We start from the raw sequence: 15,509 nt of genomic DNA, 5'->3' as shown, positions 1-15,509 counted from the left end.
TGGTCAGATTATGGTATAATTATAATGCTCAAAGAACTTTAAAAAAAGGATACATACTAAGATTAATTGCAAATGGAACAATAAGGTTCACAAAAATAGTTATATTCTTTAGAAATCATTTACATTATTTACATAACTAAAGAGATCAGTGTAGAAATACAGCCCTGGAATTGTTTTTGTATATTGATGGCACAAAACCTGTGATACATAAAGGCATTTGGTAATTTTGAGACTAATTTCTGGTCCAAAGGAAGTCAATTGTCACATATTACATTTGATTGTATTGTTCATTATTTTGGATAAAGCAGCAAGTAAGAGAAATTGCATTATGATTTCTTCCCTGGCCACTTATGCTAGAAATAGACTTTGATTAGACATTCAATTTGTCATTTTTAAATAAAAAATAAAAAGGTAGCAGTTTGTCCATATAAACCATATTGTAGTAAAGGACTCCAAGAAGGGAAAAAAGGCAGCTTGAAGGCTCACATGTATAGATAACATGATATTGTTAATTGAGCACACAGGAATGACATGGATGTATGAATGAAAAGCCACATTACAAAATATATTTTACTTATGAGCCACAATGCAGTCCATTAGCCCCAAGTCAGATTAATACAGTGTTCTAGTTTTCATTGATGAAGAAAATCTCATCACAGCGCAGTCTAGGAGATGTTTGTGTACCCCCCACCTCCAACATTTTATGTATAGATATACACCATTTGTTAAGTGCCCTTTTTCAGATCCATTCACATAATCCGATTAATTCTTGGTTCCTTGTTTCTGTAACTCCTGTAATTTCTTCTTTTCAATTATTTGTTCCTCAAATATATTTCGTTCCCTAAAAAGAAAAAAATAAACATAAAGAGATATAGCTAGCCTGTTATGTCACAAAGAAAAGCATATGGTGGTAAAGAGTTGTGTTATGTTACCTTTTACTAATTGAGGGTCCGTCCAAATATTTCTTTTCTGCTTTTTTATAATTAATTTCATCTGTGGCAGAGATGGCAAAAATAACTGCCTGAAAAAGTAGGTGTTAAAATTAATTATACTTACTATAACATCATAACTATATCCTACATATCTAGTAACGGGCAACAATGAGACTTTTGTGCAAGGTATTGTCTGACCATCTGAAATAGTAGCTTGCCTTTTCTTTGAAGGATCTGGCTGCTGGCATTAAAAAGAGCCAACAGTCCCCCGGGTGTTCTACAGTTGCCCTTTCCACCACCCCCTCTTTTTATTGTGTCCCAATAACCTCCCTCTGCCCCCCCCAACTATTGTAGGCCATAGGCTGCTCCTCCCTGTACTGTGATATACAGCTATATAAATCATGCTTATTTTGTGCTCCAACCTTGTAAAACATTGTCATTTACTAAGATCACCTAGCCATGTCGCGCTTGGCGACTTAGCTTCCTTCTACTTTGATTGGTTCTCCTCCCCCTTTCCGTATCCCTCATACTTGAATATTGATTTACCTTAAAAAGTGCCAACAGGGCTCAATTCTGAACCCATCTAGCAGCGAAGGCCCACCACAGCAGCTATTGACTTAGTTGTGTTTCTGAGCGAAACCTAGCTCATTTCAGATAATATAGGGCATCAGAAAGGCAGACACTGTAAAGAATTGCCTGTGATGGCCACCATCAGGAATTTTGCCCCCCCCCCTGTAGAAATGTACAGTATGGTGCGAAAAAATGCGGTAAAGTAAAAAAGCATTTAAAAAAGACATGTGAATAATTAATAACTTATCATTTAACAAAATACAATGTGAGCAACAGAAGAAAATGCTAAATCAAATCAATACTACTCAGCAGGTAGGTTGTTCCAAGCATCATGGAAAACTAACCAGTTCTTCTGTGGATTAAGGCAGCCCCACTTGCTTCTCTCTCTCCATCTAATCCCAGACATACTCAATCAGGGCTCTGTAGGCGCCATACCATCACTTCCAAGACTCATAGCTGAAGACAGTTGTCAAAGATGTTGGCTGTATGTTTGGGGCTATTGCCATGCTGTAGAATAAATTTGGGTCCAGATACTTCCCTGATAAGTATCTGCCTGTACTTCTCAGCATTAATGGGGGACCATTCATTTTGACCAAATCCCCAACTCCATTTGCAGAAATGCACACCCAAACTTGCAAGGAACCTCAAACATGCTTCACTGTTGCCTGCAAACACTCATTCTTGTACCGCTTTCCAGCCCTTCAGCGAACAAATTGCATTCAGCTATAGCCAAATATTTCAAATTTTGACTCATCGGTCCAAAAAAATATAAAGGACTTTTCTGCACCTCAGTGCCTGTCTTCTATAAAGACCACTTCTGACCAGATATATCTGGATTAGCTGGGTGTACTAGGGTCCCACTGTTTTCGGTCAATGCTGAGCTGATGTCACTGCTGGGCATCTTCCCATTGTGAAGAGAAGAGGATGGGTCTTTCATTTGCTGCACTAAGCATCCTTAGCCGATAATTGCGCTTACAGTGCCTTGCAAAAGTATTCACCCCCTTAGCATATTCTGTTGCATTACAACTTAAAATGGATTTTTATTTGGATTTCATGTAAAGGACATACACAAAATAGTCTGAATTGGTGAAGTAAAATAAAGAAAATAACCACCAGGCAAGCGGCACCATGAAGACCAAGAAGCTCCCCAAATACATCAGGGATAAAGTTGTAGAGTACAGATCACGATTGGGTTATAAAAAAATCTGAATCTTTAAATAACCCGCGCAGCACCATTAAATGCATTATTAATAGGTGGAAAGAATATGACACCACATCAAACCTGCCAAGATAGGGCTGTCCACTAAAACCTCCCAGTCCAGGCAAGGAGGGCATTAACCAGAGAGGCAACTGTAGGGAACAGCTCACACATGGGGCGGCAGTGACAGTATTCACACAGGCAGCAGGTTTCAAAATTTCAAGAGGGTGTTTTTTAAACGATTTAGGCACAGAGCACCTTGCAAACAAAACAAACTCTAAGCCTGTCTGGCTCTAACTAAACATCAGGATACCTCACTATCCAACTACAGGCCTAAGGTTTGGCACCAAGCAAAATAACAAGTTGTCCATAGGGAAAGGTTCATACCTGGTGGGCTGCAGCGCTGGCTGTAGCTGCTCCTTGACTTAGTCTCTCCTACACCCTGCAAACCCAACAGCCCTCTCTTTTAAGGCTTCCTCCCCAGTAATAAGCATAGGAAGCCTCACCTGAGGACCCCTGGGAGTAAGGAAAACCCGTAGTGGACTAGGGGTGTGGACTGGAGCTCTCCCACTTCCAACCTGTCCTCCAGTCCAAGAAATCCAGCCCATGTAACTTTAAACAAAAGAGCCCTAGCAGACTACGCTCTGCTAAAGCAGCATGTATTCTCCTGGATTTCTGCTACCATGCCTGGCTGAGAAAACCAGGTGAGATAAACACCCCATCCACCACTTTCCCATACACTTTACCACACAACAAAGAGACCAAAGAGATGGGCTTTTGTGGAAGTGTGGCCAGAAAAAAGCCATTACTTAAAGAAAAACAAACAAACAAAAAGGCATGTGGGAGACATATGGAAGAAGGTACCTTGGTCAGAAGAGACTAAACTCGAGCTTTTTGGCCATCAATGAAAGGCTTTGTTTGGCACACACACCCAAAACCTCTCATCACCCCGAGAACACCATCCCCAAGTATTTCATTGGCATTGATTGGGAAACTGGTCAGGATTGAAGGAATGATTGATGGCACTAAGTACAGGGAAATTCTTGAGGGAAACCTGTTTCGGTCTTCCAGAGATTTGAGACTGGGACGGAGGTTCAGCTTCCAGCAGGACAATGACCCTAAGCATACTGTGTGGTTTAAGGGAAAACATTTAAATGTCTTGGAATAGCCTAGTGAAAATCCCGACCTCAATCTACTTGAGAATCTGCTGTATAACTTAATGATTGCTTTACACCAGCAGAACCAATCCAATGTGCAAAAATCTCATTGGCTAGATGTGCCAAGCTTATAGAGACGTACCCCCAAGAGCTGTAATTGCTGCAAAAGGTGGCTCTACTTAGTATTGACTTTGCGGGTTGAATAGTTATGCAGTTTTTCCCGTTTTATTTTTGTCTTGTTTGTTTCACAATAAAAAAAATATTTTGCATCTTTAAAGTGGTAGGCAAGTTGTGTAAATCAAATGATACAAACCTCCAACAAATCAATTTTAATTCCAGGTTGTAATGCAACAAGATAGGGAAAATGCCAAGAGGGGTGAATACTTTTGCAAGGCACTGTGCAGTCCTCAAAAAGATATTAATATATCTATTTTTCAAAGCATTTTTTACTTTACAGTGTTTTTTCACAGTAGCATGTGTGCCTGTGCCTGCCCCCCCCATCACTGTTGCAAGAACTCAGCATGTTTTCCGAGAACACTTCTTTTACGCTCCATTGTTTCTATTTTCCAGTCCCTGCCTCTCCTCTCCAGTGTCAATACCCTTCGGCTGCTCTCTTTCTGTGTTTGGCAGGGATCTGTCCACAATTTATGAATGGTTTAGAATGATAGGAGGTCTTATATCCTATCATATCAAGCTCTGGGTAGTAAATATGTTCCATAATGTCTACAGGTCTACATGGCTGCGCCCATACATATAGTGCTTACTTAAACCTGTAAACCCAATTACACGTATTTACTGAAAGACGGGGGGGGGGGCAAAGTAAGTCTGCCAGTTTTGACATGTCAGAAATTAGGAGACTGTTCAGATACATTACACAAGTTCAAAATGCAATTCTGATGTATTTTGGTACTTGCCTCTGGTAGCAGCACATCCAGAACAAACCTCATTCGATCTTTGTTCACCACCTTTTGTGCGGTTTCATCCATATGTTCACACAGTGTTTGCAGGTATGCTACCACAAGCTCCACCTGATCCTCATCTTCCATGTACGTGTCTATGCATGTTGTATGTTTGTTTGAAGCTAGGAAATCTTGCAACCAGCGTGACTTTTTCTTGCCTGAAAGAATATCTAGGAGATGACTTTCTGCTTGCTTGGTCTTCACAATAAAGTCAACCAGTCTTTCATTTGCACGATCCCGGGCTGCCCGCGTACGGTCAGGAAGCGTCTTTTTGTTTTGCTCAGACTTTCTGGGAGTGACTTCGCCTCCAGTTTCTGCAACCTCTGCAGAATCCAGAGATGGGAAAAGCATATCTGTCTTGCAGTGTAAAAGTTCTCTACGCACTGGGTAACCTAAAACACAGAAAATAAAACCCATACATAACATTTCCAAGTCATACAATCCTATTCAAAAGACCAGTGACTGGAATGTGAAATGTCTCTCCTAATGGAGGACCAGATAATGTATTACAATTATGTTTATTGTCATGGATAATTTACCTCTTCTACTCTGCAGGAACACAGAAGTGACTTAAAATTGACTTACTGATATCCGCAGTGCAGTATTCGGTAAAAGAACCAGAAAAGGAACGACAACCTGAAGAAAACAAAAAAATAGTTACGTAGTTGGAGTGAGGGCATCAATGCAAATGAAAAAAGTAGGACAGTGCAGATGGTAACGTTAGTACAAAAAGCAGACAGACCCCATTTAAAAAAAAAACAACAGTGTCAGTGTTTCTAGCCATTACGTTAATATATATAGAGAGAAAAAGTGGTCTTATGTACTTGAGGGAGGGTATATCAAACTAAATAAAGAATCACAAGCACCTACTAAGAAACTCACCCACTCGGATCATGTAATCTCTTATAACTTCATCACACCAATCTATGGAATTGCCATAGCCTTTACGGGCGTTTTCCTGCATTTAAATAATAAATTGTTAAAGTCGTTATAAGAATGAAATGAAATGTAAAATTGTATCAAGAGCAACAGTCTCCAATATAAAAATGCTTGTGGGGTCCCCACTCATGAACTCATACAGCCTCCAAAATCAGTAAGTGAAGTCTGCCAACAAGAATGCAAAGCTACAGGAGTTAAAGGTCTGTTCGAGCGGGTGTTGTGTGTGATGTAAGAGCTATAGGGCGGAGGTAAGGAAGGAGCTAAGATATGGCCCCAAATGAGTTGTGGGGAAGATAGATCTGCAGGGAGAACCACGGAGCATGCTGGGGCATACTGAGGCAGCCCTGTATATACAACATTGCACTGAGCAACTTGAATCACCCCCAGAACCCGAGCATTGTAGAACTTGTCATCCCCACACAAAACTACAGGCACATACACAGGGCTGGTGCAAGGATTTTTGCCATCCTAGGCAAAACACAATTTTGTTGCCCCCTGGCTCCACACCACAAGCCCCTCCCCTTTTGCCACACCCACTCCTCCCCATAGTGACCGCGAGCCGCGGCCACGCTTACTGACAGACCGTGGCCGGCGGCTGCAGCCTGCATTGCCTGTCTCCCATCAAGTGACTGCGAGCTGCGCCAGTACAAAAACCAGTACCCAGAACAAGAAGTTTGGTGCCGATATAGGCAGTAATGAGAGATCATGTGATCACGCTTGCTGGGTAGGCCTCGACAAAGGAGGATGCAGTGAAGGCCAGGTGATATTAGCGGTCTGAGGGAGTGGATTTCACAGGACAACCTTGCGACCACCGAGTCCTCACATTTTGAAAGAGCCCCCTCCAAACAAATGCGATACAAATTATTGGCACGCACATTTTACTTTCAATTGCAGGTTATAGCTTTTTGCATGGATCCCAGTACGTTTTACTGCATACAGATTGGTGCAGCATTCGTTAGTCATTGAAGTTCAAAACGGAGATGTTTGGCTCACTTAATTCTTTCTGAGTTTTAACTACTGTAAACGCTTTAAAAATATAAAAAATACAAATTTAGAACTAGAGTGTTAAAGGAGACTATTTGTTTGTGAAAAAGACTTGTGTCATTGTAAACCTGCCACTAACTTACCAGAAGTTCCTTCTTCTCTGCACAGTCATATAGCTTCAGTGTGCGAAGCGAAACCAGAAAACTAAAATACGAACAACAACAACAACAAAAAAAAAAAGACATGAAGTAAAAATGAACAATATAGCTAAAGCATATTCCTCAACCACTTTTAAATGAGTTTTGCTTTGTCTGTTACAAGATGCAGCAGCACACTAGACAAGTACCAAATGTGTTTCCAAAACACATCTTACCTATTGGTCAATCAGAACAACAGGAAGGACTCTGGGGCATTATTTGTAAACATTGTGGGGGATTTAACCTTTAAGTATGTCATGCCCAAGTGGGCTCATTCTTTCTGTGACAAGCCTGGTACATCACCCAAAAAAATTGCCCCCACAATCATGTTGATCGCAGGGGCATTGCCCAGGCAGACCAACACAGCCACCCCGAGCCCCCCCTCAAGCCTTTGATCACTACCACAGGAGCGATTCTGTAGGCTCAACGCGCAATTGCCGGTTTGTGGGGACTAAATATCAGTTAACGTTGCATTGCAATGGAGCATCAACATTGAAAGAGTAAAAAAAAAAATAAAATAAAAAAAAAATATATAAAATATAACAGCAATATACAGCAATACCCCACATGCATGGATAAGTCATGTTTCTGAACTAGATTCCTTGAGCTGTTTAGATTTTGGATATATATTTTGGGGGGTTAAAAAAACTCCTGGGTTGCTTTCGCAATATGGTTTGGGTCATTGTTCAACTTGTGAAGGGGATTTTCTTTACCATGGAAAGGATCCTACGATCATCCACCACTGTTGCCTTCTGTGGATGTCCAGGCCTTTTTGTGTTGAGGAGCTCACAAGTGCAGCATTCTGTTTTTCTCAGAATGTACCAAACTGTTGATTTGCCCTATCCTAATGTTCCTGGCTATCTCTTTTTGTTGGATTTTGTTTGCAGCCTAAGGATGCCCTGTTTCCCTTGTATTGAGAGCTCCTTTGGCTGCATATTGTGTGTTCACAGCAACAGCTTCCAAATGCAAATGCCACACCTTGAATCAACTCCAGACCTTTTACCTGCTTAATTGAAAAAATAACGAAGGAATAGCCAACACCTGTCCATGAAATCGTTTTTGAGTCAATTGTCCAATTACTTTTGGTCCCTTGAAAAAGAGGGGGCTACATATTAAAGACATGAATACCCTCAATTTAAATCTGCGAGACTGCACTTTAAGCCCATATTCATTATTTAAACAGAACTTGAATTTATTTTGGTAAACAGCCAAAATAACAAAACTTGTGTCGGTGTCCAAATATTGCCAGACCTAACTTTATAGAAGATTGAGCCCAATAACACCATACCATCAACAAGGTAAAGCCCTACATAAATAAAATGGGAGTGGGTGGCACATTAGTTGAAAATACTTGGAAAAATGCTAAATCGTAAAAGTTAAACATTTACTAAAAATGCTACATAGATCTACATACACTATCACGAACTCAAAATATACATCTTAGAGCAAAAAGAATAAAAGAGGAAACATGTATAACAAAATAAATTACAGGAGGGATATAAACTAAAAAAAAAAAAAAAAAAAAAAAGAAGAAATGCTATAAAGGGGCATATTCTAAGAGTAGACAGAAGTTTACAATGTGTAATGGTAGAGGGTATTTCTTTAATTAGAGGGCAGTAGAATACCATCAAACAGTGGCAGTAGAAATTAATTGAAGAAGTGAATTTAAGCAAGGTTTTCTGAACCTAAGAAACAGTCAAGAAGCATTCATTAAAAAAAAAATTCCCTTTACCAAGTTGGTGACCCATGTATTGTTCCTGAAATGCAAACCCACATATTGTTTTGTAAGGTCTACATGTATGCCATCCCTCTATTATGCTGTGTGACTATCATGCAGGGGTGTTTTCTTTTCACAATTTCTCATTGACTCAAGATGTGACCAATCCTCGATATTTTATTAAAACCATATTTATATGATGGATGTAAACAGATACCATGATCTCTGAAATAACCATATTTTCGGCATGATCTTACCCTTTGGCATTGTATTTGGGATCGGACAGAGATTCTTCCACAAAAAAGACATTTGCCCTCCGAGCCTTCTGGTTCACACATTTTACCTGTAAAGTAAACATTCTGTATTGCGTAAAACGACCCTTCGACTTCACTAGCCACATATTGGTGAATAGTATGCATGTCCTTACCACTGCGGGCCAATATGGGTACTTTTGATATTTACACCAGACGAACATTCCAGGTTTAATGGCGCTAGGCCCTGCGGGAGAGAAATTCAAAATAGTCCGATAACTAAGAAGATGTTTCTGAACTACTTAACAATTACAGAGCATTTGCTAGTTATGAGTAGGGCTGAAACAACTAATCGATAAAATCGATAATAATCGATAATGAAAATCGTTGTCAACGATTTTCATTATCGATTAATCGGATCGATTTTTATTGATTATAAAAAGAGGTTTTTTTCAGAGTGTTAGAAAAAAGCTTATGTTATCGTAAATATTATTGCTGACAAAGACATAAGAAAGCAGGGAATGTCTAGTCTATGATATATGGACGAGTTCCCGCCAACACGTCTACTCTATGTTGTTCTATATATATATGTGCAAAGGGTCAAGTCTAGGCCATTCTTAATTATGCAGCTTAAAGAGGTGTAACTTGCTTGAAAAGTAACCAATCATAATAATGCATGCTATTAGAAGTAGATAAGATGCTATATAAACCATGTAATTCAAACATGTAATTAGACAACGCTTCGACTTTTTTGTGTTGTGTGCCTTGTCTCGATTATGCGCATGATCTAATTAAAGGAAACTCTTTCTGAGGAGAATTCGACCATTATTTCAACCAACATTTTGGTGCCCCGTGTGAGGAGGTCCTGACCGGAGACAGGGACGACGGTCCTGAGGAACTGAACCTCGAGAATCTGCATCTGGGGTAATATAAGTCCTCCAGCTAAGATTGCTGTTAATTAGAGGCACTTCGCGACATCGTCCCTGAAACCGGCAGCGTCCTCCCGAAGATTTATTACGGTCTTCTCTTCAGAAATGTGAGTAGGAAAAATATTTCTGGGAAATATTATAAGAGGTCAAAGTCTGTCAGGGACTACTGAAATAAATAACTGCGTATGCATTCGATAATAAGGAATAGTACTTGGAGTACTGAGGCTGATCAGAAGAAATGTGCACAGGTAGTTAGTCATTATTTTTGTGATAGCGAATTGTTGTTTGTAATTGTGACAATACTGTTGATGTTGGTTGCGGCTTGTATTATTGTGAAAGAGTATCACAAGACCTTAAAGAGAAAAGCTCTTATGGTCCAGGGACAGCTATACCAACCCATGTCACACATCTTGTCTGAATGAATCTATCTGTGTGAATGACTGTTCAGGAGTCCTTTACGGCGAACGAACAGTTAATAAGGTTGTTGTTAATACGCCCCCCGGCATTTGTGAGAAGCTCTCTGTGATCAAGTGCTGGGATTGCAAGTGAACAACTTCGCTGCGAGAGTGATTTACCTGTCTTTACTGTCTAGGAACGGTATCTTATAAATACCAAGAGCTCTTTGTTTAACCCTGTCCAGATGTGGTATCTTATAAATACCGAGGTCCTTTGTTTAACCCTGTCTAGACGTGGTATCTTATAAATACCGAAAGATTTTCCTTGTTTTCTGCTTTGCGGTGAGATTGTATCATGGGGAAATCCCACAGTAAGGGAAAGAAACAAAAGGATGAGAGTGTTTTCTTGTGGATAAAGAAGAAACCACTGAAAGAAGACAAACAGTTTATGTATAAACTTAATCAAGAAAATGTTTAGGTGTAAGTCCACATTGTATAGTGCACTTAAAAATAGAGGGTGAATCCCTCAGGTTTCGGATGGTTGGACCATCCCGGTGAACGTGTGGATTTAAAAGAAACTACGTAGTGACTAAATTATAACATTCCAAATTCTATACCATGTTTCCAGCTGGTTCCAGAATCTGTTAAATGTATGTCTTGTCTGTTATCTGTGATCGATCATAAATTATATGTAGAGTCGACATTAGAAAAGCCTTTTTATCTTTTTATTCTAATGCTTTTATTCAGATGCTTCTTTCAGAATTAATGTAAATAAGGGTTAATATTTTAAATGCTAAAATGTATAATTAGCACATATTTTGTTTTTAAGATAATAAGATATACCTGTCTTTGGTTTTTACGATATATATTCTTGTTTTATTTTTTGTTCAAATTAATATGCTTAAAGTAACATTATAAGTAATGCACCACCTTATGGAGTAATCAAGGTCAGATATATCCGTTAACCATGTAGGTGCATAGAACATGAACAGAGAAAGATATTTAAAAAGCTACTGAATGTGTAAAAAGTCCAAAAGAGGATATAGATATAGGGGGACTCAATAACAGTTATCAATTAAATGGTGATGGTGAAGAAATAGAGAGAGCGCGTCGACGAATTTTGAAATCAGATTAGAGTTTAGTAGAACTGAACTGGAATGGGTCCGATAATCTAAATCCAAGACACCCACTCTCAGGGGACAGTGCTGATTTAAATAATCGATTAAATGTCTTTATAACTGCTTGCACAAACAGATGGGCTTGTAGAACAAATTGGAGGGAGATAAATAGATATAAGCAGCAACTAAAAATACATTTGTGTCTGGGACATGTAAAGAGATAAAGGTTTACATCGGTAAATATATGGTTAATCTCTGTACTGCGCCGTTGAATGATGTGTTAAAATATGCTAAGTAGTCTGAGAAATGATTAAAGAGAAAGTGAGAAATTTCGAAGTTGTGGCAAGAGCAGACAGTCGTACCGAGGTAGAAGAGATAGTGGTGATAGATGGTCACAAGGATGTTAAAATTGTGGAAAGGAAGGTCATTAAGTAAAAGAGTGTCCCGAACCAGACAAGAGAAAGCAGAACTCCCCAGACATTAGATCTCAGTAATGTTCATGATGTGTTGTTATTGTCAAACTTGCCTGAAATTAATTTAATTGAAAATAATAGCGTGTAACATTCTTGGTAGATTCAGGGACTTCGCGAACCCTATTGAATTATCCCACCTGCACGGGCATACACAAAGGGACTGGTAAAATTCACATAAAGGGAGTAAATGGGAGGACACATACCGAAAGCTTATCTGTCCCCCTCCAAATACAACATCCAGAGTCTGGAAACATAATTACTGCCAGTGTAATATTATCTGAGGTATGTCCCGTAAATCTCATGGGAAGAGATCTAATTAAAAAGTTAGGAGTGCACATTGCACCCGTGGGAGACAAGTTTGATGTTACAGTGGAAAGAAGAAATAACTATCAAGGACGGCATGGTCGTTACTACTATGCTTTGAACATAGTTTTTACTTTTAAAATAAGGAAAATATAATACAGGCTTTAGAACTTGTACATAAGACATTTGAGACCTGTGATTATTTACAAGTTCAACATTCAAATGATTTTCATTGTACAATGTATGTTAAGAGAACAGCAGGAGGAGATGAGTATTATGAATCTAAAAGATGAAGAAAGTACAGAATACTTTTACTGGACAAAGGACAAGGGGCATTATCTGGTATATTAACACCCCGAATAATCACACTTTTTGTCTCTGTGTAAACACCACTTTGTCTCTGTGTAAACACCAAACGGATCAGTAGAAGTCTGTGGGAGATATGGTGTTGCGATGTGAGATTAATCACTCGTGGAAAAGAGATAAAGGAGATATTCAATGCAATACTGAAGTAAGAGAGGTAAATTATCTAATCGTTTATTAGCCCAGGCGGCTGAGTTAACGGCTCTCATAGAAGCCTGCAAGTGGGCAGTAGACAAACGGGTAAATATCTATACCGACAGTAAATTTGTATTTTCTACTATATATGTGTTTGCACAATAATGGAAAAATAGAGATATGACTACCTCCACAGGGAAACCGATAAATCATAAAGCCCTGATTGAAGAACTATTAACAGTTATAAATCTACCAAAAGAAGTAGCTGTAATAAAGTGTGCAGCTCATACCAACAGCAAAGATCCTATAGCATTAGGCAATAACTGTGCAGATATTGAAGCAAAAAGAATTGCTCAAGAGATCTTTGCCATAATCACTAATGAAATACAAATTGATCACCAGGTTTTGTATGATATGCAGCAGGCTGCCCCTAAATCTGAAGAACGATATTGACAGTCTAAAAAAGCGACTCTATGTAAGAAAATTTTTCACATTAACAACAAACCAATATTGCCAAAATCATTGGTTCGCTATGCAGCCTTATTGAGTCATGGGCTGAGCCATGTCTCAACAGGAGGGATGGTAATAGATAGATAAGGTGTTCCAGAATTACTCTAAAAAAAAAATTTTTGTGTGCTAATTGTCTTCATGATAAAAGAAATCATTCCTAGATTTGGAACACCAGCAAGAATAGAATATACAGTCATTTTGTCAATCAACTAATCTCCAGATTTGCACAAGTATTTGGTATACAATTAAAGAATCATTGTGCCTATCATCCTCAGTCAGCAGGGTTGGTAGAAAGAAACAATGGATAGCTGAGAGGAGTTGTTGGATATATCAGTCGCACTGTAAGAAGGTAACACCACTTGCTGGTAGTCACTCATTAAGTCTGGGTACAAAGGGGGGTCCAGATGATAGGTTGGACTCGTCTCAAGCCAGTGAAGAAATCCATTCCCCAAACCCTGAGTTGACGGCCAGGTAGGATGAAGGGGTGGTGCCTGCTTATAGTTTATTGGGTAGTGACTGATGCTTTACAATAATTCCTTATTCTAAAGCTAATGCTAAGTGGGATGAGAACAAGAAGGTGACCAGATGGGAAGATACCAAAGCACAAAATCTGACTTTTTCATTAGCAGGAGATAGTTCCATTGAAATTGATCTGTGTAAACTGATTCATTGTGAAAATATTGGGCAAGCAATAAACTATGCTAAGGCCGATGTATATATATATATGCTGGATGCCTGAAAAGCCCCCTGGAAAACGAAGTATAACATCATGTCTTGGTTGGGATTATGCTATGTGGACAACAGCTAGTCGAGATTGGGGATATGATATACCCGGGGCAAGAGCGAATCAAAACGAGATTATCTGTAAAAAGATTACAATCTGAATGTACAACATATGATAATTGTAATAAATTACTATTTACTTTAAAAGAACCTATGAAGACGGATGAAAGACTATATACCATAGGCGCGTGGGTTTCTGATAATAAAGCTGTTTGATAAGACTTATACCCCACCTGGAAAGGAAACTTGTCATATATTGGACTTGTTTCCCAAGGTTAAGAGACCTGGATTACCTCCAACAGTGCAAATATATGGGGGAAATTACACCTGTATGAAACTTCAGGGTAATAGCAGCTATTTTGATTATAAAGATTTGTCTAATTCACTGTGTGTCGAGACTTTTTCCACAGGACTGAGACAGCCAACCCAGATGAGAGCAGATATTTGGTGGTTGTGCGGAGACCAAAGCCCTTAAAGGACTAACATCCTTGCCGAGAATGCAGGAATACATAATGTGTTCACCTCTTGGTTAGAAGGATGGTTCGGGCGATGGTCGGGAATGATAATGTCTGGAATAATTACTATCACTATAGTATCCGCAGTATTGATATTCGGAGGATGCTGTTTTATTCCATGTTGCCGAGGATTTCTTTTGAATAAGACAATTGATAAAGCTGTAAATCAGACTATGTACTCCCTGGTCGACAAAGAAGAATGTGATCAATTATTAAGAGTATCTGAGACTCTACATATTAATGACGTTATTGACATGAAAGATGAATAATCAGTGCTAATGACTGATACTGAAGATGAAGAGTCTGATATTGAATAATATTTTGATAAACAGGAGGGAAATGTTAGAAAAAAGCTTATGTTATCGTAAATATTATTGCTGACAAAGACATAAGAAAGCAGGGAATGTCTAGTCTATGATATATGGACGAGTTCCCGCCAACACGTCTACTCTATGTTGTTCTATATATATATGTGCAAAGGGTCAAGTCTAGGCCATTCTTAATTATGCAGCTTAAAGAGGTGTAACTTGCTTGAAAAGTAACCAATCATAATAATGCATGCTATTAGAAGTAGATAAGATGCTATATAAACCATGTAATTCAAACATGTAATTAGACAACGCTTCGACTTTTTTGTGTTGTGTGCCTTGTCTCGATTATGCGCATGATCTAATTAAAGGAAACTCTTTCTGAGGAGAATTCGACCATTATTTCAACCAACACAGAGCAAATGCTCTGAAAAACTCCTCTCCTTATATAATCCGACCTCAAACAGAGATCGGATTATAACACCGGAATCCAGATCCCCCGCGACGCTGCAGGGGACCTGGATTCCCCTCACTGTCGGCCGGTCTCTCACTTCCGTCTCTCTCCCCCTCCCATCTGCCTCCTCCCCCCTCCCATACATCACTCTGCCTCTCTACCCGGCACCGTTACTGAAGGCACTTTCCCTGCAGCTTCATAGAAGCCTCAGTGTAAGTGAAGGTGAGTAACGGAGTCTGTCTGTGCGATGCAGACCCCCACCGGCTGACAGAGAATCATCCTCTCTGATAGCTGGTGAGGGTCTGCATCGCACAGACAG

The 15,509-nt window shown here is 39.3% G+C and overlaps 1 protein-coding gene across 2 annotated transcripts in view; it reads right to left on the bottom strand.

Moving 5' to 3' along the window:
• Nucleotides 1-552: 552 nt before the first annotated feature.
• PWWP3A (PWWP domain containing 3A, DNA repair factor) overlaps nt 553-15,509 on the bottom strand; it is a 30,455-nt gene continuing 15,498 nt past the window's right edge. For both annotated transcript variants that reach the window (XM_053464792.1, XM_053464800.1), the window contains 8 exons: nt 9,081-9,151; nt 8,911-8,996; nt 6,883-6,943; nt 5,699-5,774; nt 5,402-5,452; nt 4,768-5,208; nt 933-1,017; nt 553-841 (listed from right to left, as the gene is read on the bottom strand). In XM_053464792.1, the coding sequence (XP_053320767.1) occupies nt 763-841; nt 933-1,017; nt 4,768-5,208; nt 5,402-5,452; nt 5,699-5,774; nt 6,883-6,943; nt 8,911-8,996; nt 9,081-9,151 (950 nt within the window). In that variant the 3' untranslated portion in view covers nt 553-762. The remainder of the gene's footprint in view (nt 842-932; nt 1,018-4,767; nt 5,209-5,401; nt 5,453-5,698; nt 5,775-6,882; nt 6,944-8,910; nt 8,997-9,080; nt 9,152-15,509) is intronic.

This window comes from Spea bombifrons, chromosome 1 (genome assembly GCF_027358695.1).
Source record: "Spea bombifrons isolate aSpeBom1 chromosome 1, aSpeBom1.2.pri, whole genome shotgun sequence".
NCBI classification, from domain to species: domain Eukaryota; kingdom Metazoa; phylum Chordata; class Amphibia; order Anura; family Pelobatidae; genus Spea; species Spea bombifrons.
This window is presented reverse-complemented; position numbering and strand designations above follow the sequence as displayed.